The following is a 22,465-nucleotide window of genomic DNA, read 5'->3' as shown; positions in this document are numbered from 1 at the left end:
GGCGCTGGGCAGCTTCAACTGTGGCGGCCACACATGTACTGAGCTGGGTGCCAATTAGGGCCTGGGCCCTGGACCCACTGTCCTCCAGCCAGGGCACATCATATCAACCAAAGGTCACTTCCTGTTCGGTTGATAGACCGGGCCACAACAGGAGGGCTTCCAGTAACCCAAATAAATAGATAGATTTTCAAAAAGAAAAGAGAGAGAAGCCATTAACATCTGCTCCATTTCACTTTGAGCTTCACCCTCAAGACACACTCCCTCTTCCTCTCATTAATGTGTTTTATTTCATTTCCTTTTACCTTTTTATAGATTTATATCCAGCTTTCCAGTGACTTAATTTATTTTCTCAGCAATAATCTTTTCTATTAAAAGAAGTGCCCATCAAAGCCCTGCTGCACCCCTCCCAGATCTTATGAGAAGTTGTCTTTGCAGAATTCTTTCCTGCCAAGTGATTTACCGTCAGAATCATTATTTTTGGGGGGGGATAGAGAGACTTGAGGGAAGGTGGGGGCAAGTATATAACGGTGCTCTCTCTGTGCATAAATTACAGTTTCTTCTCTTAAAATCATCTTAACGTTGTGCAATTTTTAATAAATCAAAAACAATAGAAACATCATGAACTGTGTAGAGTGTTGATGGTAACAGAGTTTGGGAGTGATATTGTTTCTAGAGAACTTCTTTATCTCGACTGGGGTCATTAGATGAGCGATGGGGTACAATTATTAGATTCCAACACTTGATGTAACCTTTGTAGATTATTGGAAAGAGACCAGGGCTAACTACACTCTTAAAAAAAAGGTTACAAAAGGGTTCTTCGGGTGTCCCCATAGGAGAACCCTTTCTGGTTCCAGGGAGAACACTTTTTGGTTCCAAGTAGAACCCTTTTGGGCTCCATGTAGAACACTCTGTGGAAAGGGTCCTATATAGAACCCAAAAGGATTCTACCTGGAACCAAAAAGGGTTCTCCTATAGGGACAGGAGAATAACAATATTTTTAGGTTATAGATAGCACCTTTTTTTCTAAGAGTGTATCTAACTCAGGAGACATTGTGAGGTAACAGAAAAACAACTAATCTATTTCTCTTAAAAAATGTATCTGTCAGTGGTAGTCATGTTAAACTCCTCACAGGCTATGGTGTTTTCACACTGGGTCAATGTACCAGTCAGGGCTGTAGCGAGCTTCCAATTGGCAGCCCTTCTCAAGGTTATTCACATAAGAGATCCAACTAAAACATGTCAGAGCCATAGCCACTGACTGCTGTGTTATACAAGGACATGTAGCACTAGGTAAACTAACATCCTGACAGACTACACACCAAGTAGCAGATGGTGAAGACTTGCAGTTGCACCCCTGTGAGTCCGATGTAAGCACTCCATGCCAGTTGATGCCAGTTCCTGTAGATCTTAAATCTTCACTCTAAGCCTAGTTTCAGTGAACACAGTGTGTGTATATATAGTGTTGAAGGGAAAGACTGATCACAAAACAGAACAGTCTATCGCCAGCACATTCATGACAAGCCCTGTTTGTTTCTCTGTTCCAGGAGGAAGATGTCATCTCTCAACATGGTAACTCAAACAAGCCTCTGCTCAGACCACAAAGACTTTATAGTTGAATGGGGCCCTATTCCAGGATGTAGAGGATGGCTTACAAAAGCAGATACTAAACTAAGCAAAAAAAGAAACGTCCCTTTTTCAGGACCATGTCTTTCAAAGATAATTTCTAAAATTCCAAATAACTTCACATTTCTTCATTGTAAAGGGTTTAAATACTGTTTCCAATGCTTGTTCAATGAACCATAAACGATTCATGAACATGAACCTGTGGAACAGTCATTCAGACACTAACAGCTTACAGACGGTAGGCAATTAAGGTCACAGTTATGAAAACTTAGGACACTAAAGAGGCCTTTCTACTGACTCTGAAAAACACCAAAGGAAAGATGATGAGGGTCATCTGCATGCCCTGCTCATCTGCATGAACATGCTTAGGCATGCTGCAAGGAGGCATGAGGACTGCAAATGTGGCCAGGGCAATAAATTGCAATGTCCGTACTGTGAGACGCCTAAGACAGCACTACAGGGAGACAGGACAGACAGCTGATCGCCCTCGCAGTGGCAGACCACGTGTAACAATACCTGCACAGGATCGGTACATCCGAACATCACACCTGCAGGACAGGTACAGGATGGCAACAACTGCCCGAGTTACACCAGGAATGCACAATCCCTCCATCAGTGCTCAGACTGTTCGCAATAGGTTGAGAGAGGCTGGACTGAGGGCGTGTAGGCCTGTTGTAAGGCAGGTCCTCACCAGACATCACCGACAACAACGTCGCCTATGGGCACAAACCCACCGTCGCTGGAACAAACAGGACTGGCAAAAAGTGCTCTTCACTGACGAGTCACGGTTTTGTCTCACCAGGGGTGATGGTCAGATTCGCGTTTATCGTCGAAGGAAGACATCCTCCTCACTCATGTGGTACCCTTCCTGCAAGCTCATCCTGACATGACCCTCCAGCATGACAATGCCACCAGCCATACTGCTCATTCTGTGCGTGATTTCCTGCAAGACAGGAATGTCAGTGTTCTGCCATGGCCAGCAAAGAGCCCGGATCTCAATCCCATGTAGCATGTCTGGGACCTGTTCGATCGGAGGGTGGGGGCTAAGGCTAGGGCTAGGGCCATTCCCCCAAAAAAATTCTGGGAACTTGCAGGTGCCTTGATGGAAGAGTGGGATAACATCTCACAGCAAGAACTGGCAAATGTGTTGCAGTCTATGATGAGAAGATGCACTGCCGTACTTAATGCAGCTGGTGGCCACACCAGATACTGACTGTTACTTTTGATTTTGACCCCCCTTTGTTCAGGGACACATGATTCCATTTCTGTTAGTCACATGTCTGTGGAACTTGTTCAGTTTATGTCTCAGTTGTTGAATCTTGTTATGTTCATACAAATATTTACACATGTTCAGTTTGCTGAAAATAAACGCAGTTGACAGTGAGAGGACGTTTCTTTTTTTGCTGAGTTTACTAGTTCTAGCCCTGTAGCTCTAGCAAAAAGGCAGACAGAATACAATCAGTACTTCCTTCCTTATTAATAATTGCGTAAAGCTAACAACTGTGGGTTGATGAGCCATGTCAACTACTGTATGCAGTGTATCACTCAACACAGACACATAGTGGGATCCCACAGTACAGATTTACAAAAATAGCTTTACTACCTGAAGAAAATGTCCTCAGAGGCAATAAAGGATATGAGCACCTGCACTGGTTATTTCTGACATCATAGTGCATGTTGAGAGCCATCCCCTTTCCATCCACCCTGTCCCTGTCCCTCTCCCTGGCCTAGAGGCTGGTGGGGATGTCACTGACCTGTCGGGGATGTCCCGGGGCACATTAGCCCCTCTTGCTCGGGTTGCAGCCTTGGAACTTTTGTTGGCAGTCATCGTCACCCTCGGACCGCCCACTCGCCTGATAGACAGACAGGATACAACACATGAAACTCCCCAGCCGTAACATGGACAATACATCAGCATCCAACAGATTGAAGTCTTTGTGATTGTTTGGGTGAGGGTATACTTGTAGCCGTGTACATGCTTATAAATCACAACAATTCATTACTTACTGTTAATAAACTGCAGTAATAAGAAAATTAGTTATGTGAAATAAAGCGTTACCCAAAACACTCACACTTGAATTTGAGACCTTGAGAGTATAAGTGGGTCAATGTGCTCTGTGCATATTTGGCCAAAACCATGACAAATATGGAGCTTAATCTCAGCCATGGGAGTGCCATATCAGATATCAGATGGATGACTTCACTGGATTCCTAACAGTGTGAGTAAACACCAGAGCATAAAGTACAACAACCAAGGAGAGAAAGGGCTGTGCAGTGTAAGGGACTCATCTGTGCTCTAGGCTCTGCTCTGTTAATCTAGCACCTCTCTCTTTTCATACAAATGAATGGAAATACAGTAATCATGAGGTCACAGCTCCAAACGAGAATGGTCCCTGAAGTCTCACAACAGAAGACAAATGTCTTTGGTTGCCACAGAAACGGCAGAAATATTTCTGAATCTTTCAAGCCAGTTGGACAGGAGATCTGGGCTTGTTTAAAAGAAACCTTCAATCTCACTCCATTGTTTTCCCATCAATTTAGAGAGCACAAAACTTTAAAAGGTAGAATTAAAGAAATTACAGAGCACGGTCTCTAGACTGTAATTACGGTGCACCCTTAAAATCGCTATTTGAGATTGAAGTGGGCAAGAATAGCCAGTAATTGCAAACAAAGCATAGAGCCAACTAAAGAGGGGAGAATCTCCATCCCCTTCTGATTGGAATGTGTGTTTTTATCCGTCTCTGCTTGACTAGAGCAGCCAAGACTAACAGACTTGCCCTCTTCCCATGAACGTGTTCACCTAGAGGGCTAGAAAAAAAAGCCTAGCTGTGTTTTTATTGCAGACTTTAGTTTTAGAGGCGTGTAGTTTGTGTGCTGCTGAAGGCTCTGAGGACTCAGGCTAAACAGGGATCTGACTGACATGTTGACCACGTCACCTGCGTTACGTGCGCGAGTGTTGCAAAATACATTTACACACACAGTTGAAGTTGGAAGTTTGTAGAGCATGGTGCTTGTAACGCTAGGGTTGGGAGTTTGATTCCCCCAAGGGACCAGTACCAAAAAAGTAAGAAAATGTGTGCACTCCCTACTGTAAGTCTCTCTGGATAAGAGTGTCTGCTAAATTACGTAAATGAACACCCTGTCATTTCACCATAAACAGTCCTTGGATGCCCACATGTCCCTTGCACAGTTTCCTCCCTTCAAATGCCAATCTAATCTAAAATACAGTCCCAGCACTGAAACAACCCCTCTTCCAAAGTGTTTTGGTTTCTATGGAGGTCAACAGAAAACCCAGAGAGATCAGAGGTGTGGAGCTGAGCTGAGTCCTATAGAGACAGATGAGGAGAGAGACGGCACTGAGCCCTATAGAGACAGATGAGGAGAGAGATGGCATTGAGCCCTATAGAGACAGATGAGGAGAGCGAAGGAATTCCTGCTGTCATCTATTTCCTGTTTTAGTGGACTGAGAAGACAGAGCATACGTCTTCATTTTGTCCAGCTGCACAGGGAATTGCCAGAATATCCTGACAGATCTTAACAACTGCAGTTGTTTTGGTTCATTCGGATCTTCTGCAGGCAGGGAAAGTCAAGCTATTCAGAATGTGAGCCTTGGAGTGCAGTGATGGTGATTAGTCTACACTCAAACACATAGCCATAGGCTCTGTTCTGTATTTATTTCTGTGCACACAACCATAAGTACCCAAAGGTATACTTGGAGTTTCATCTGTACATGCTTTCATTTACTACAGTCATCAATGTCACCAACATTAAAAGGCATGTGAGAAAAACAGAACATGAAAGCACATCCGTGGAGGCTCCTCAGAGGAGAAAGGGGAGGACCATCATCTTCAGTGAATTTCATAAAAATAGTGAAACATTAAAAAAAGTTATCCTTTTTAGATAAAACTATACTAAACATATTTACATGTCACCAAATAATTGATTAAAACACACTGATTTGCAATGAAGGTCCACAGTTGCCTCAACAGCACTCTGTGGGGTAGCACCATTATGTAGCCGGAGGACAACTAGTTTCTATCCTCCTCTGGGTACATTGACTGCAATACAAAACCTAGGAGGCTTATGGTTCTCACCCCCTTCCATAGACTTACAAAGTAATTATGACAACTTCCAGACGACGTCAGTTTTTGAACAAATCATTTCTTTAAAAATAAACGAGAGAGAGAGAGAGAGAGAGAGAGATTAAGATTTAGTTGTATTTTTTCACTTAGCTAGTGAATGCAGCTAGCTAGTTTAGTCTACTCAAGCACCCAGCTCAAACAGAGAGGGATGCTATGTGAGCTAGCTGGCTTTGGCTGTCCTACACTGGAACTCTTCCAAGATAAGCTTTTGGTTTTATTAATTTATTGCCACCTGGGCCCACAGGTGTAACTGCTAAACTGCTTGCTGACGGTACACTGTACTGTACTGTGCATGTTAGTAGTGGGTTTACTAACGCTTTAGTTCTACTAGCTATGTTGACTATGAGACGTTAACTAATATGGTGACAATGATATAGGCTGTGTAGCGGTTAGCGGTTATGATATGAAGGTTTTTTCACATGGTCACAGACAGCTGATTCTGTAGAGAAAAAAAATCTTAAAACTGAAGCAAACAGAACAAAACGGGGAAAAACATAACTGAATTTGCCTATTAGAAACTCTTGTTTGCAACTGTTGGACTAATGATTACACCCTAGATCAGTGAGATGCAAGCAAGAATGTGCAAGGCAGTATTGAATGTGTCACTGTCACCTTGATTACTCACATTTTTTTCTCGACCTGTAAACTTTAATTCATAGACTAGGTTGCAGCAACCTCATGATGGGTATAGAGAAAATTAGAGTATCATGTAGTAGCCTAAACCTATCGATGGTACATTGAGCTGGGTGAATGGAATATGAATGACAGTTATCCAATATGCTGTAATAGAAATAAGGCCATGTTCATAAAAAATAATAATCCTCCTCATTTTAAACTTCACCGACCACCATTGAAGCACATTAAATATTAGATGAAATTGGACAGAATACCAGATGTCTGAAAATATTGCTATTTCCTTTAAATACCTGCTACAGCTTGATGAAATATGTTTTTTCATTGACTTATTGAAAGATGCACAGCTGTAAAAATACTGTTGCCTGTGTGTAAAAACACTTTCAATAGTAACATCTGGAAAGCAAATACAGTATGTTTAGAAAAAAGGAGAACTTATAAAGACAGGCATACTGATAAACCACAGCAAATAAAAACACATTTTAAAAGTCTTTCAGCTAATCTTAATGTTTAATCAAAACAAATGTAGAGTACCCCAGGATTCTTTATAGGCCTAGGTATCAATTGTGGAAGTACTTCAGATCAGTACAGTTTCCAAATATGAGGCTTACTGCCTATATTGGGTGTACAACACATTAGTAACACCTGCTCTTTCCATGACATAGACTGACCAGGTGAATCCAAGTGAAAGTTATGATCCCTTATTGATGTCACCTGTTAAATCCACTTAAATCAGTGTAGATGAAGGGGAGGAGATGTATACAATGTATACATGGATTGTTAACTCAGCAAAAAAGGACCCAGTCTTTCAAAGATAATATGTAAAAATCCAAATAACTTCACAGATCTTCATTGTACAGGGTTTAAACACTGTTTCCCATGCTTGTTCAATTAAACATAAACAATTAATGAACATGCACCTGTGGAACGGTCGTTTAGACACGAACAGCTTACAGACGGTAGGCAATTAAGGTCACAGTTATGAAAACTTAGGACACTAAAGAGGCCTTTCTACTGACTCTGAAAAACACCAAAATAAAGATGTCCAGTGTCCCTGCTCATCTGCGTGAACTTGCCTTAGGTATGCTGCAAGGAGGCATGAGGACTGCAGATGTGGCCAGGGTAATGTCCGTACTGTGAGATGCCTAAGACAGCGCTACAGGGAGACCGGATGGACAGCTGATCGTCCTCGCAGTGGCAGACCATGTGTAACAACACCTGCACAGGATTGGTACATCCGAACATCACATCATCGGGACAGATACAATGCTCAGAATGTCCGCAATAGGCTGAGAGAGGCTGGACTGAGGGCTTGTAGGCCTGTTGTAAGGCAGGTGTTTATTGTCGAAGGACTGAGCGTTACACCGAGGCCTGTACTCTGGAGAGGGATCGATTTGGAGGTGGAGGATCCTTCATGGTTTGGGGTGGGGTGTCACAGCATCATCGGACTGAGCTTGTTGTCATTGCAGGCAATCTCAACGCTGTGCGTTACAGGGAAGACATTCTCCTCCCTCATGTGGTACCCTTCCTGCAGGCTCATCCTGACATGACCCTCCAACATGACAATGCCACCAGCCATACTGCTCATTCTGTGCGTGATTTCCTGCAAGACAGGAATATCAGTGTTCTGCAATGGCCAGCGAAAAGCCCGGATCTCAATCCCATTGAGCATGTCTGAGACATGTTCGATCGGAGGGTGAGGGCTAGGGCCATTCCCCCAAAAATGTCCAGGAACTTGCAGGTGCCTTGGTGGAAGAGTGGGGTAACACAGCAAGAACTGGCAAATCTGGTGCAGTCTATGAGGAGGAGATGCACTGCAGTACTTAATGCAGCTGGTGGCCACACCAGATACTGACTGTTACTTTTGATTTTGACCCCCCCCCCCTTTGTTCAGGGACACATTATTCCATTTCTGTTAGTCACATGTCTGTGGAACTTGTTCAGTGTATGTCTCAGTTGTTGAATCTTGTTATGTTCATACAAATATTTACACATGTTAAGTTTGCTGAAAATAAACGCAGTTGACAGTGAGAGGATGTTTCTTTTTTTGCTGAGTTTATATGTGTGCCATTCAGAGGCTGAATGGGCAGGACAAAAGATTGAAGTAACCTTGAACGGGGTATGGTAGTCGGTGTCACGTCCTGACCTTAGTTCCTTTTTTTAATGTCTCTATTTTAGGTTGGTCAGGGCGTGAGTTGGGGTGGGCATTCTATGTTTTGTTCTATGTTTGTATTTCTATGTGTTTGGCCTGGTATGGTTCCCAATCAGAGCTGTCAATCGTTGTCTCTGATTGAGAACCATACTTAGGCAGCCTGTTTTCACCCTTGAGTTGTGGGTAGTTGTTCTCTGTCTCTGTACCAGACAGGACTGTTTTGTTTGTTCCGTTTTGTTATTTTTGTTCTAGTGTTCAGTGTAATTAAAATATCATGAACACGTACCACGCTGCACCTTGGTCCTCTCCTTCTTCCACCTACGACAGCCGTTACAGTAGGTGGTTTGAGTGTGTCAAGAACTGCAACGCTGTTGGGGTTTTAACGCTCAACTGTTTCAGGTGTGTATCAAGAATGGTCCACCACCCAAAGGACATACAGCCAACTTGACACAACAGTGAGAAGATTTGGAGCCAAAACGAGCCAGCATCCCTGTGGAACACTTTCAACACCTTGTAGAGTCCATGTCCCAGTGAATTGAGGTAGTTCTTAGGACATAAAGAGGTGCAAGTCAATATTAGGAAGGTTTTCCTAATGTTTTGTACACTCAGTGTATATGGAACACTTTGTAATGACAAGGAAATGGCAGTGATTGTTAAATAAACAGGCTACTTGTGCAATGCAAGAACAGTAGGCAGGTGTCAGCGTGTAATTACAAAGAAGCCAAGTTGAGGGCAACAAGTGAATTGGTGATTCATAGGAAATTAAATTCACAAAATGTGCATTTTTTAAAATTACCTTTATTTAGCTAGGCAAGTCAGTTAAGAACAAAATCGTATTTACAATAACGGCCTAGGAACAGTGGGCTAACTGCCTTGTTCAGGGGCAGAACGACATATTTTTACCTTGTCAGCTCGGGGATTCGATCTAGCAACCTTTCGGTTAGTGGCCCAACACTAATCACGAGGCTACCTGCCGCCCAAATGCCTACTTAATATTTTGTTACTTCAGTTTTGAGTGTTGTGTCTCAACTTTCACTGTAGCAATGTCTCTGCATCTTTCTCATACTCTATGTGCAATCAGCCAATATTTACCATGTGGCAGGTGCTATCTAGAACCAAAAACATTTTTCCGGCTGTCCCCATAAGAGAACCCATTTAATTACACTTTATGAAGAACCCTTTCCACAGAGGTTTTTACATGGAATCCAAAAAAGTTCTACCTGGAACCAAAAATAGTTATCCAATGGGGACAGCCAAAGTTCCAAAACACTTTTGGAACTCTTTTTTCTAAAAGTGTAGTGATATAGGTTATATGCACAACCTACTTCACAAGTTCACAACAATGGAAAGATTTGGGTCAGATAAGTCCAAGATGGAGCTTTGGGGACAAAACAGCAAGGCGTTAACCAGCTGACTTCCTGAGACTGATACCATCTCTTCATATTAAAAAACAAACTATAGGCCTCCCATTTCGATCCCAGGCTGTGTCACAACTGGCCGTTCCCGGGAGCCCCATAGCGCGGTGCACAGTTGGCCCAGCGTCATTCGGGTTAGGGGAGGGTTTGGCCGGGGGGGCTTTACTTGGCTCATCGCGCTCTAGCGACTCCTTGTGGTGGGCCAGACACTTGCAGGCTGACTTCATTCGTCAGTTAAACAGTGCTTCTGGATTAAGTGGGCGGGTGTTAAGGAGCGCGGTTTGGCGGGTCATGTTTCAGAGGACGCATGACTCGACCTTCGCCTCTCCCGAGCCTGTTGGGGAGTTGCAGTGATGAGACAAGATTGTAATTGGATATCACGAAATTGTGGAGAAAAATGGGATGAAATATGTAGAGTTTCTCTCCTCGGATGTCAAAGCAGCAGCAAACTGTCAAACCATGTTCAGTAAAAGGTGGTCATGGTCCGTGTCTAGGGCTAGAGTACGGTAATGTCTTAAATGGCACCCTATTCCATATATAGTGCACTACTTTTGAAAAGAGGGTCCTGTGAAAACATTTTATATGATCTCTTATTAATTACTTTAGGCCCAACCTTTGGAACTTTGTCTTTCCTTGTTATTATCACAATGTTATGGTCACTACAGAAAATGGAATCTGATATTGCTTTGGAGCAAAGCTCTGCAGTGTTAGTAAAGATATGATCAATACAAGTGGATGTCACAGATCCAACACTTTTGGTATGCACTCTAGCTGGTTGAATGATAACCTGGTTCATATTACAGGTATTAGTCACAGTTAGAAGCTTCCTCTTGAGAGGATTGCTAGATGCTAACCAGTCAATGTTCAGGTCACCCAAAAAATAGACCTCTCTGTTAACATCACACACATAATCAAGCATTGCACACATATGAAAATACTGACTGCTGGCACTTGGTATATGAGATTTAAGAACACTGCATACTAAACTTATATTTTCAGTCATTTATAAATGTCAAGGGAGAGATGCTCAGATGAGACCAGTGGTGTAGTGGAGGGTAAACACAAGTAAACACACTTTATTTTTGCTTGACAGTTTACCCACCTTTTGCAGAAAGAATGCATTGAAAGTAGACGTTACTTTTTTCACAGACGTCAGCTTTGTTTGACCCACAAGGGTTAACTACCTATGCAGGAATGCACCGCCCTGTCAGATATTGACATGTAATTTGAGTATTGACTTAACATTCAGCGAACGTTATGAACAAGACACAGCCTAGAATTATGACAAAAGGGAACTAACAACTGTCTTTTCAACAGGCTGTCTGTCCTTCCACCTCTGCATTCTAGTCGAGTCATGCTGCATTCACATGGTCTAAATCCCAAATAGCACCCTATGCCCTACATAGTGCACTACTTTTGACCAGAGCCTTATGGGTCCTGGTCTAAAGTAGTTCACTATAGGAAATAGGGTGCCATATGGGGAATGACTTACACCCACACTGCACCCCACCCAGGGGTCCACAGACAACCAGAAGTGAACTGCAGGTTAACCCTGACCCTGCATGACTGAGGCTCATACATAATACATACAGTATTCTGTTGAACTACAGGACACAAGGTGGAAAAACAGATGGATGGATGGAAAACACTCCACATCAAAGGAGATTAGTTCCTCCTCTTACCTACATTCGGGATGCGCACTGGATAAGCACTGACTGAGCAACTGGTTGAGCAAGTAATGTTGTTCCACAGTAGTTACAAGGAATACAAAGAACTATCCTGTGATGTGATCTCTCTGAATCATGAGTTAAAAAAATGGCCTATCAACAACAATGTTCAAGGTATATGTTTATTCTCGTCAGGTTCCACAAAGCCAGTTACAGTTAGGATTTTTTTTGCCTTCTGTCTGGGGATCTAAGACATTTACTCTTTCCCGAACTGTCTACATGACTTACAGTACCTGCCATCCAAACCACGAACTCAAAACTGTCCTGTTGTGTCTTAGCCATACCATATTCTACAGCAAAAGGCATATCCATTATGGGGGGAAATCATGAGGCTAGATAATATCAGTTACTACATGTCCAGTTACTATGTCCTTACTATACCATTAGATCACAAACTATGCTTGCTTGTTGAGGAGGCAAGTCTGTGTGTGTTCCTGAGACAGTCCGGGGTGGAACGGAAAAACTCTTTGTTTTCAACATGTCCTTGAGTGGGCAAACTCATGGTTAAAAAGTAAGCCCTTTATCGGGTGACCGAAACACACAAATACTATGCAAAGCTAGTCCCGCTAGTTTGTGTGTATGTGCGCGCATGTGGGTGTGTGTGTGTGTGACGTGCATGGGCTGTGGAATGTTTCATCTCATAGTGAAGCCATTAGGTCCATGGCCTTGTCAGCCTTGACAGGTCAACAGGCCCACAGGCCAGCTCATCACATAGAGGAATGTGCTAATATTTGTCCTGTCCATCAGGCCTGGTATTCAACACATTAGACTATGTTTTAAAGGCTGGATGAACAGGAGAGGGGCGGGAGCTCGGAGCACCTGGCTTCAATGATAAGAGCTTATTTATCATCCAACAAAGATTCTCAGACACTCAACTATGCATCTTTGCTCATCAACACCTGGCAGTTACATACCGAATATGAGATGTCAATGTGATTTGGTGAACACAGAACTTTCATGGTCTGGGTTGTGATGATAATAGTAAGTTGTTATTTAGATTTTGTCATCACAATGGATTAACTTAAATGAACCTCCTGAGGAGTAGCCTTGGCTTGATGTAATTTCAATCCAGCACCACCACGTCTCTGGTGGAAATCAAGTAATAACAACAGACACAATAGCTTCCAGAAATAGAAGCATTGTTCTCATTTTGTTCTCCAGTCTGCTACTACACCTCTGTCTCTGCCTCTCTGGCAGACATGTCCTCCCGACCAAATCTGCTCATCAGCATACTCCAAGGTTTTCAAACTACTGTTGAGCTGAGCTCACTTACAGCCATGAGCCAGCCAGGGAAAGCAGAGTAAAACCTCTGAAAACTCTTTCCAGACGTCACAACTCACCAGAGGACATGAGGAGTGTATGGACCCACGTATCCACATTCTTTTTCGTCTTCAAAAGACCATTTCAATTTTCTTCCGTGTTCTCAACGAGGAAAGAGGTTTTGGGACTGCTGTTGGAAATCCGACATCAGACGTGAGTCTGGAGGTTGAATTACTGGGTAAGTATGGTAGAGGGGAAGGAGGAGCCACTCCAGCCACTCAGTCCCTAGCATAACATCATATGGTCCTCATAAACCTTTTACATGGAGGAGACGCATTGGAACTGTTCATGTGGTGTATGTGCATACAGCCTGTCGTCATGGACCAAGCATGTGTTTAGGTTGAGGAGAACGACTATGAATAACGTCTCCGTTAACATGAAAGCATTATAAAAGGCCTTCCACCTGGACCTCCGTTCCTAATTAACAGTCCATACAAATCTCCTCTCTGCCTCGCTCTAACACATAGGCCGCAAGAGGCTGGCCTTTGTCTCCTTTTGACTTTCAGTGCCAGATTTTCAAAAGAATGGTCCAGTGGACATCTTTTCGTTGAGTGGGCGGCTGTTTGCTGAGCACTGTCGGGCCCCTTAAATATACATCCCACAGAGCTCCATTCGCCTCTTTATGGGCAGGGGCACCCCAGGTTGACACTACTCATGGCAGCTGCACACTCCCTACACAATAACCACAAGTCCCTGCCACCGTAGCTCTCTGACTCAATGCGCCAGATGGAACCAATTCTTTCAGTCTTTTTCATTCCTCTTTTCTCTCCATCTTTCAGCTGTTTACAGTTCCCTTTTATCTTCAAGGCAATACAAATGGCAGATATGCCCTTTTTGGAAAGCTGGGGAAAAGTGTTCTGGGCAACCTGGATATGAGCATGCACAGCTGTCGGAGCTGGCATGTGCAAAACAGGCTTATGTCCATTTGAGCTGCTGCAGGGAGCTGAGATGTAGGATATGTGTCACTGGGCTGACTTCTGACACACAGGCTTTAACTTCCACTGAAAGAAGGAAAGGAGGACAAGACATGTTGTGTGCCTCCACTGTTCTCCCTTACTCTGATATGGAAGAGGGTTAATTTATGGATCATGAATCTGAGGGATGAGAGGGGATCTGACGGAACCCTTATGACTGCCTACACTCCGTGGCCAGGCTATTAAGTACACCACCCCATTCTCAAAAATAGTTCACTCCTACTAACAGTGAGTCATGTGGCCATGGCTTGCTATATAAAGCAGGCAGACAGGCATCGAGGCATTCGGTTACTGATCAATTGAGCGTTAGAATGGGCAAAACAAATGACCTAAGCAACTTTGTGCATGGTATGATCGTCGGTGCCAGGTGCGTCGGCTCCAGTATCTCAGAAATGGCCAGCCTCCTGGGCTTTTCACACACAACAGTGTCTGGGGTTTACCGAGAATTGTGAGACAAACCAAAAACATCCAGTCAGCAGCAATCCTGTGGGTGATAACAACTTGCTGATAAGAGGTCGAATGGGAATGGCAAGAATCGTGCACGCTAACAGGCACGCTACAAACAGGCAAACAACGGCACAGTACAACAGTGGGGTGCAGAACGGCATCTCGGAATGAACTCATCAGTCCCTGTCACGGATGGGCTAGTGCAGCAGACGACCACACCGGGTTCAACTCCTATCGGCTAAACACATGAAGAAGCGGCTCCAGTGGGCCATCACCAACACTGGACAATTAATGAGTGGAAAAACATTGCCATGTCCGATGAATCCCGATTCCTCTTGTGTCATGCTGATGGCAGAGTCAGGATTTGGCGTAAGCAGCATGAGTCCATTGCCCCATCCTGCCTGGTGTCAACAGTACAGGCTGTTGGTGGTGATGTAAGGGTGTGGGGAATGTTTTCCTAGGACACGTTAGGTCCCTTGATACCAATTGAGCAACGTTTCCATGCCCTGAAGAATTCAGGCTGTTCTGGGGGCAAAAGGGGTCCGACCCAGTACTAGATACCTAATGAACTGGCCACTGAGTGTATATCCTACGTAAAAGATAGGATAGATAGATAGCAGAAATGTTTAAGACAAGCTATCAAAGGAGAAGCAGAGAAAATACATCTGAATATCATTCATTTTAAGGCACCGTTGCATGATCAAAACATGAAGATATAATGTATGGTAAAGCAAATGGTATGTAATCCAGGGTGAGATAGTGACTACACATCAAGGTGCACTTACTTCAGGTCACAGGCAGTTTACCTTACCAATAGCTTTTACATGGCAAGTGAGCCTGAAATAATACAATGCCCAAACCATTTTGAATATGCCTTGGACAGGTTTAAGAATGTCTATGAAAGGTTGTGCAAACACTCCATATTTGTAATGCCAAACTCCAAAGAGAGAATGGGATTGGTGATATTTGAAAAGGATAGCATTCCCCATCTGCTTAAACAGAGGGAGTAGATTGCACTACACACAAAAGTAAATCAAATGTCTCCGTCATTCAAAACAAAAACAAGAAGTAACAGGAAGTGACAGCCTACTGTACAGGATCTTAGTTACAAAGGCTGGGTGGTGAGCAGAAAGGATAACACAGAATACCTGTGAATCAGTGTCAATACTAGGCTTTTTTTATAGTACTACTGATATTAATTACTGCATTGTTGGGAAAGAGCTTGCAAGAAAAGGCTTTTCACTGTACTTGTGCACGTGACAATAAAAACGTTAAACTTGAGTCACTCCATAATGTGTATTGTGCGACAATTTATGCCAAGTTACGAGCTAAGCTTAGCTACATGATTACCTAGGATCCATACACTGGTTGAACTACCACACTTCCATTCTAAAACCATAGATGGTCCTATGTCTTGCCATCCTTATTCCTGCTATGGGCCTAAAAGGCAAATGGCTGAGATGAAATGAAGTAGAAAAGGGAGGACCGGGAGGAAGATGTGGCACATTGAAGGCACTGCATAAAATTGATGCACCATTAACCTTTAACAAGGCAAAGAAAAAATAACTGACATACCTTCTGACACTTGTGGGGCAGACTTGTGACTGGATTATCCACTGCTGCATGTATAGCCTAAACCCAGTCAAATTATGGTTTAACTGTGACATCCAATACAGTCATTCTCTGTGGGCTATATTCCACTCAGATCCTGTTCACAGTCTATCACATGGTTTCCCCATGAATCTTAAACCACTGAGGGAACAACACAGATCTACAACTCATCATCAAGGTTGGCAAGCTGACATTGAATTCCAACAGCTTCAACAGGATAGTGACCATTATATGGTTTATAGACTAATAGTATGCCAAGTATGCCATTTAGATGCCAGTAAATAAAATTGTGAAAAGGCACCCTAAAGCTGTGTGTCTCCACTAGACATTGGGTTTCTATTATGGGTGATGTGTGGACACTGGGCATAGCAGCATACATATAGCCTACCAGTCTTACCCAATAACTGGGTGTGTGTATGATATCATACACATTGTCTGATAATGCCAGCCTAAAAAGCATCTGGTGACCTCCCACCCTCACCCCTGTTATGCAAGCCCTGGCCAGAGAACAGAGGGGCCTCCCAATCTAGCTGCTGACAATCCAGTCCAGTGAGAAGGAAAGGTCATTGTTAGATATGCACAATAGACAGTCTGTTCGGGAAAAGTTCAAGAAAAAGAGCTTGCAGCTGCAGCGTCTGCCTAGTCGCAGTGATAGTGATAGCAGGAGGTACCCCTGAAGAAGAAATTCATCTAACAGAGAGATGCCCCTCAGAGAGAAAAAATATAATCCACATTAGAGGACATACTAAACTATGATTATGGCTATTCTCACTCAACAGCGTTTGTAAATCTGAGTCAGATACAATCTCAGAACGTTTGTAGCTAAATTATCCGTAGATCTCAAGAACCAAAGGAGGCCCAAGTGAGTTGACAGTCTTTTGAATTGAATAAATTATCTCGTGCTCCACAATGTAAACTTGAGTTGGCAAAATGTATTTAGCCTCAACTCACTCAGTCCAATGTAATTTAATTGTTTTGACATTCACATTATCAACTTGAAAGAGCTCAGAACAAGGATAGCGTTACATCCCCCAAACTGTTATGTTACCAAATACCGTAAAAATAAAAATAAATCCATTCGGCGAAATATTTGTTGTAGGCTATACTTTATGTTTGCTAATTGATACAATCGCATATAACTGCTCTTCCCGAACTCTGTCTGCACGGCATTCGGATACTTTTGTATGCAACTAGCTATATTCCCGTTAACCCTTTATAAACTATCCCAAATAATGTACAAATTTCAAATGGCGACCGGCTTTACCTCAGAGTAGCGCCTCATTTCCACAGCCATTTCCCCCCAAAATTGCCAGCAAATATCAATCCCGTTAGATAAATTGTAGCAAAAAAATAAAACGTTTCGTTTTGCCAGATAGCTGCAGCTTTCCCACTGAACTACGAGTCATGTCTTTCCAACCAAATCCCTCCCTCCTTGAGACCTCTGGAGAGGCGAGGGCTGGACTAGTTTCCATGGAGATGGGTTTTGATTGCCCCCCACTTCAATGGATCTGGCCCCTTTCCTCTATCCCACACACAAGCTTGCAGCAGTTCTTTGTCTGTTAAACAGTATATTTCATAATAGTTACCAAGAGAGTCAGATAGGCTCTGGAATTATCCTCAGGACATCATTATCATGTTGTCCACATTCCATTTGGATATTTTTGGCACTCTCTTCCTAGCCTTCTAACAGCATATAAAGAGAGTGACAGTTGGGAGTGCACAAGACAACGCTAGAATGGTCTCAAATACACACATGCCAGAGGGGTAAGACAGTCTTGGAGTTGGAAACTAAAGTCAACAAGTGACTATTACAACATATCAAGTGGACAGCATGATGAGCCAGTACAGTATATTCCCACGTTTGGAGAGAGAGATTTATTCATCAACAACAGCTACGAGAGAACCCTATGTTTAGTTCTGGAAAGAATAACTGCTTGACTCAGCGTGGATATTCTCTCAGGGAAACATTTAGAGAAGATTTCTGTGTAATTGTTTGCTTTTGGTGTATCCAACTATTTATAACACAAACTAGCAAAATCACAATGTAACAAGAACATAATCAATAGGCCTACACACACTTTTCAATTGCAGAATGATACTCAGAGATGCAGAATGAATCCGCTATTCGTCCAGGAGATAAGATGTCAAAACACATCTCAGGAGATAAAGTCAAGGTTGAACCTTTAAAGACCTGTGTCAATTAGTGAAATTGTGTAATTATGAACAGCCTCAAGGGCTTGGTGATGAGGCTATCTCCAGAGGGAAGGGTTTGTCAAGGACATCATTTCAGGTCAAACTGAATGATGAGCACACGGCTAATCATTTGGAAGACAGTTGCCATGATTAGTTCCAACAGTCATACATATCTTCACAATTAGGAGTATAGACTGTTATCAATTAACATAATACTTAACGAAAAACGAGTTAACAAAATACTTATTTTACAAAACTATTAACAAGATCCATTAAATGTTTTGTTTTTTTACATTATATGTAATTATACTTGGACATTATACTGGTTGGAGACATATCCCAAAGTAATAATGCAGATATTCAAAACAGTGAACTCATGTAAACCCTTATGAGGACAGTTACCAGACTCCATGTGCATATTAGCAGATGTGATTCCTTGTTGTTGGACTGCAGTGTGGATCCTGTCGCTCTCTTGTTAGTTTTATATAAGAGGGCTCTAGATAGGCTTAAACCTCATGCTCTGCTCTCCCAACATTAAACAACACTGCAGTCTAAGTCCAGACTAAACAATACCCAAGGGGGAGGATGCCTGCTGGGAAGATCACCATACCCAAAGTTGTGTCTGTTTTTTGCTTTCTTATGTGTAGGTTCCCTCCAAGCAAAACAGCCTTTTTGAACAATCATTGTTATAATTGTTCAGAGATTTTGTTCTTTGTCATCAAAGAAAAATGTGGTCGGTAAACAGTATGTGCCCTACCTTTACGCTACTGATTTCTGGAACATTTTCGATGCACTCAGGAAAAACATGAAAAAACACAAACAAGCCACATGAATTCAAAGTATTAGAAACATGCATGAGTTAACACACGAGTCCACTCAACCTTACTCTGGTTAAGGGAACAGCTATTGGGCCACAGCAGAATTTAAAAAGAACTGAGCAGTTCTATCCAAAACAACTGGCACAAAGTCTACAATCAAGAATCAATATCCCCTTTCACAGGAAAGGATGCAGAAGACTGAAAAGGGTCATTATAAAGCCTGTCTTTCATATCTACTATAATGTAATGCCTAATCATCACAAACAAATGTCAGTTTACAGCTTACCCATTAATCAATTCCTTCATCAATTCCTCTGAGCATCAGCAGTAGAAACATAGATGGGGGAGAGATCAAATCTAAAGCCATGCCACTGGGCCCAGACATCAGCTCAATATCTAGTTTTGATTTCCATTTGGTTGAGTTGTCAACTAATGTGAATTCAGTGTGAAATCAACAAAAAATGTCACCATGTCATTGGATTTAGGTTAAAAGTTGCGTGAAAAATAGATGAAATTCCCATACACGGATAACTTTTTTCAAATCCAAATTTTGTTGAAATGATGTTTTATTTAAATTTTTTATTTAATCTTTATTTAACGAGGTAGGCTAGTTGAGAACAAGTTCTCATTTGCTACTGCGACCTGGCCAAGATAAAGCATAGCAGTGTGAACAGACAACACAGAGTTACATATGGAGTAAACAATTAACAAGTCAATAACACAGTAGAAAAAAAGAGAGTCTATATACATTGTGTGCAAAAGGAATGAGGAGGTAGGTGAATAATTACAATTTTTCAGATTAACACTGGAGTGATAAATGATCAGATGGTCATTTACAGGTAGAGATATTGATGTGCAAAAGAGCAGAAAAGTACATAAATAAAAACAGTATGGGGATGAGGTAGGTAAAATTGGGTGGGCTATTTACCGATAAGACTATGTACAGCTGCAGCGATCGGTTAGCTGCTCAGATAGCAGATGTTTGAAGTTGGTGAGGGAGAAAAAAGTCTCCAACTTCAGCGATTTTTGCAATTCGTTCCAGTCACAGGCAGCAGAGAACTGGAACGAAAGGTGGCCAAATGAGGTGTTGGCTTTAGGGATGATCAGTGAGATACACCTGCTGGAGCGCGTGCTACGGGTGGGTGTTGCCATCGTGACCAGTGAACTGAGATAAGGCGGAGCTTTACCTAGCATGGACTTGTAGATGACCTGGAGCCAGTGGGTCTGGCGACGAATATGTAGCGAGGGCCAGCCGACTAGAGCATACAGGTCGCAGTGCTGGGTGGTATAAGGTGCTTTAGTGACAAAACGGATGACACTGTGATAAACTGCATCCAGTTTGCTGAGTAGAGTGTTGGAAGCTATTTTGTAGATGACATCGCCAAAGTCGAGGATCGGTAGGATAGTCAGTTTTACTAGGGTAAGTTTGGCGGCGTGAGTGAAGGAGGCTTTGTTGTGGAATAGAAAGCCGACTCTAGATTTGATTTTCGATTGGAGATGTTTGATATGAGTCTGGAAGGAGAGTTTACAGTCTAGCCAGACACCTAGGTACTTATAGATGTCCACATATTCTAGGTCGGAACCATCCAGGGTGGTGATGCTAGTCGGACGTGCGGGTGCAGGCAGCGAACGGTTGAAAAGCATGCATTTGGTTTTACTAGCGTTTAAGAGGAGTTGGAGGCCACGGAAGGAGTGTTGTATGGCATTGAAGCTTGTTTGGAGGTTAGATAGCACAGTGTCCAAGGACGGGCTGGAAGTATACAGAATGGTGTCGTCTGCGTAGAGGTGAATCAGGGAATCGCCCGCAGTAAGAGCAATATATACAGAGAAAAGAGTCGGCCCGAGAATTGAACCCTGTGGCACCCCCATAGAGACTGCCAGAGGACCGGACAGCATGCCCTCCGATTTGACACACTGAACTCTGTCTGCAAAGTAGTTGGTGAACCAGGCAAGGCAGTCATCAGAAAAACCAAGGCTACTGAGTCTGCCGATAAGAATATGGTGATTGACAGAGTCGAAAGCCTTGGCAAGGTCGATGAAGACGGCTGCACAGTACTGTCTTTTATCGATGGCGGTTATGATATCGTTTAGTACCTTGAGCGTGGCTGAGGTGCACCCGTGACCGGCTCGGAAACCAGATTGCACAGCGGAGAAGGTAAGGTGGGATTCGAGATGGTCAGTGACCTGTTTGTTGACTTGGCTTTCGAAGACCTTAGATAGGCAGGGCAGGATGGATATAGGTCTGTAACAGTTTGGGTCCAGGGTGTCTCCCCCTTTGAAGAGGGGGATGACTGCGGCAGCTTTCCAATCCTTGGGGATCTCAGACGATATGAAAGAGAGGTTGAACAGGCTGGTAATAGGGGTTGCGACAATGGCGGCGGATAGTTTCAGAAATAGAGGGTCCAGATTGTCAAGCCCAGCTGATTTATACGGGTCCACGTTTTGCAGCTTTCACGTCTTTCAGAACATCTGCTATCTGGATTTGGGTAAAGGAGAACCTGGAGAGGCTTGGGCGAGTAGCTGCGAGGGGGGGGGGGGGGGCTTTTGGCCGAGGTTGGAGTAGCCAGGCGGAAGGCATGGCCTGCCGTTGAGAAATGCTTGTTGAAGTTTTCGATAATCATGGATTTATCGGTGGTGACCGTGTTACCTAGCCTCAGTGCAGTGGGCAGCTGGGAGGAGGTGCTCTTGTTCTCCATGGACTTCACACTGGACTTCACAGTGTCCCAGAACTTTTTGGAGTTGGAGCTACAGGGTGCAAATTTCTGCCTGAAGAAGCTGGCCTTAGCTTTCCTGACTGACTGTATGTATTGGTTCCTGACTTCCCTGAACAGTTGCATATTGCGGGGACTATTCAACGCTATTGCAGTCCACCACAGGATGTTTTTGTGCTGGTTGAGGGCAGTCAGGTCTGGAGTGAACCAAGGGCTATATCTGTTCTTAGTTCTTCATTTTTTTGAACGGAGCATGCTTATCTAAAATGGTGAGGAAGTTACTTTTAAAGAATGACCAGGCATCCTCAACTGACGGGATGAGGTCAATGTCCTTCCAGGATACCCGGGCCAGGTCGATTAGAAAGGCCTGCTCACAGAAGTGTTTTAGGGAGCGTTTGACAGTGATGAGGGGTGGTCGTTTGACTGCGGATCCGTAGAGGATACAGGCAATGAGGCAGTGATCGCTGAGATCCTGGTTGAAGACAGCGGAGGTGTATTTGGAGGGCCAGTTGGTCAGGATGACATCTATGAGGGTGCCCTTGTTTACAGATTTAGGGTTGTACCTGGTGGGTTCCTTGATGATTTGTGTGAGATTGAGGGCATCTAGCTTAGATTGTAGGACTGCCGTGGTGTTAAGCATATCCCAGTTTAGGTCACCTAACAGAACAAACTCTGAAGCTAGATGGGGGGCGATCAATT

General features: G+C 43.3%; 1 protein-coding gene across 1 annotated transcript in view; it reads right to left on the bottom strand.

The window, feature by feature from the left end:
• Nucleotides 1-22,465, bottom strand: part of LOC135557743 (DENN domain-containing protein 2B-like) — an 80,809-nt gene that overhangs the window by 53,997 nt on the left and 4,347 nt on the right. Inside the window, 1 exon segment of the mRNA XM_064991314.1 lies at nt 3,378-3,476. Within this exon segment, the coding sequence (XP_064847386.1) occupies nt 3,378-3,476 (99 nt within the window).

The sequence above is a fragment of the Oncorhynchus masou genome, chromosome 2 (assembly GCF_036934945.1).
Source record: "Oncorhynchus masou masou isolate Uvic2021 chromosome 2, UVic_Omas_1.1, whole genome shotgun sequence".
Taxonomy (NCBI): Eukaryota; Metazoa; Chordata; class Actinopteri; order Salmoniformes; family Salmonidae; genus Oncorhynchus; species Oncorhynchus masou.
The sequence above is the reverse complement of the archived record's forward strand: the minus strand, read 5'-3'. Positions and strand labels throughout refer to the sequence as shown.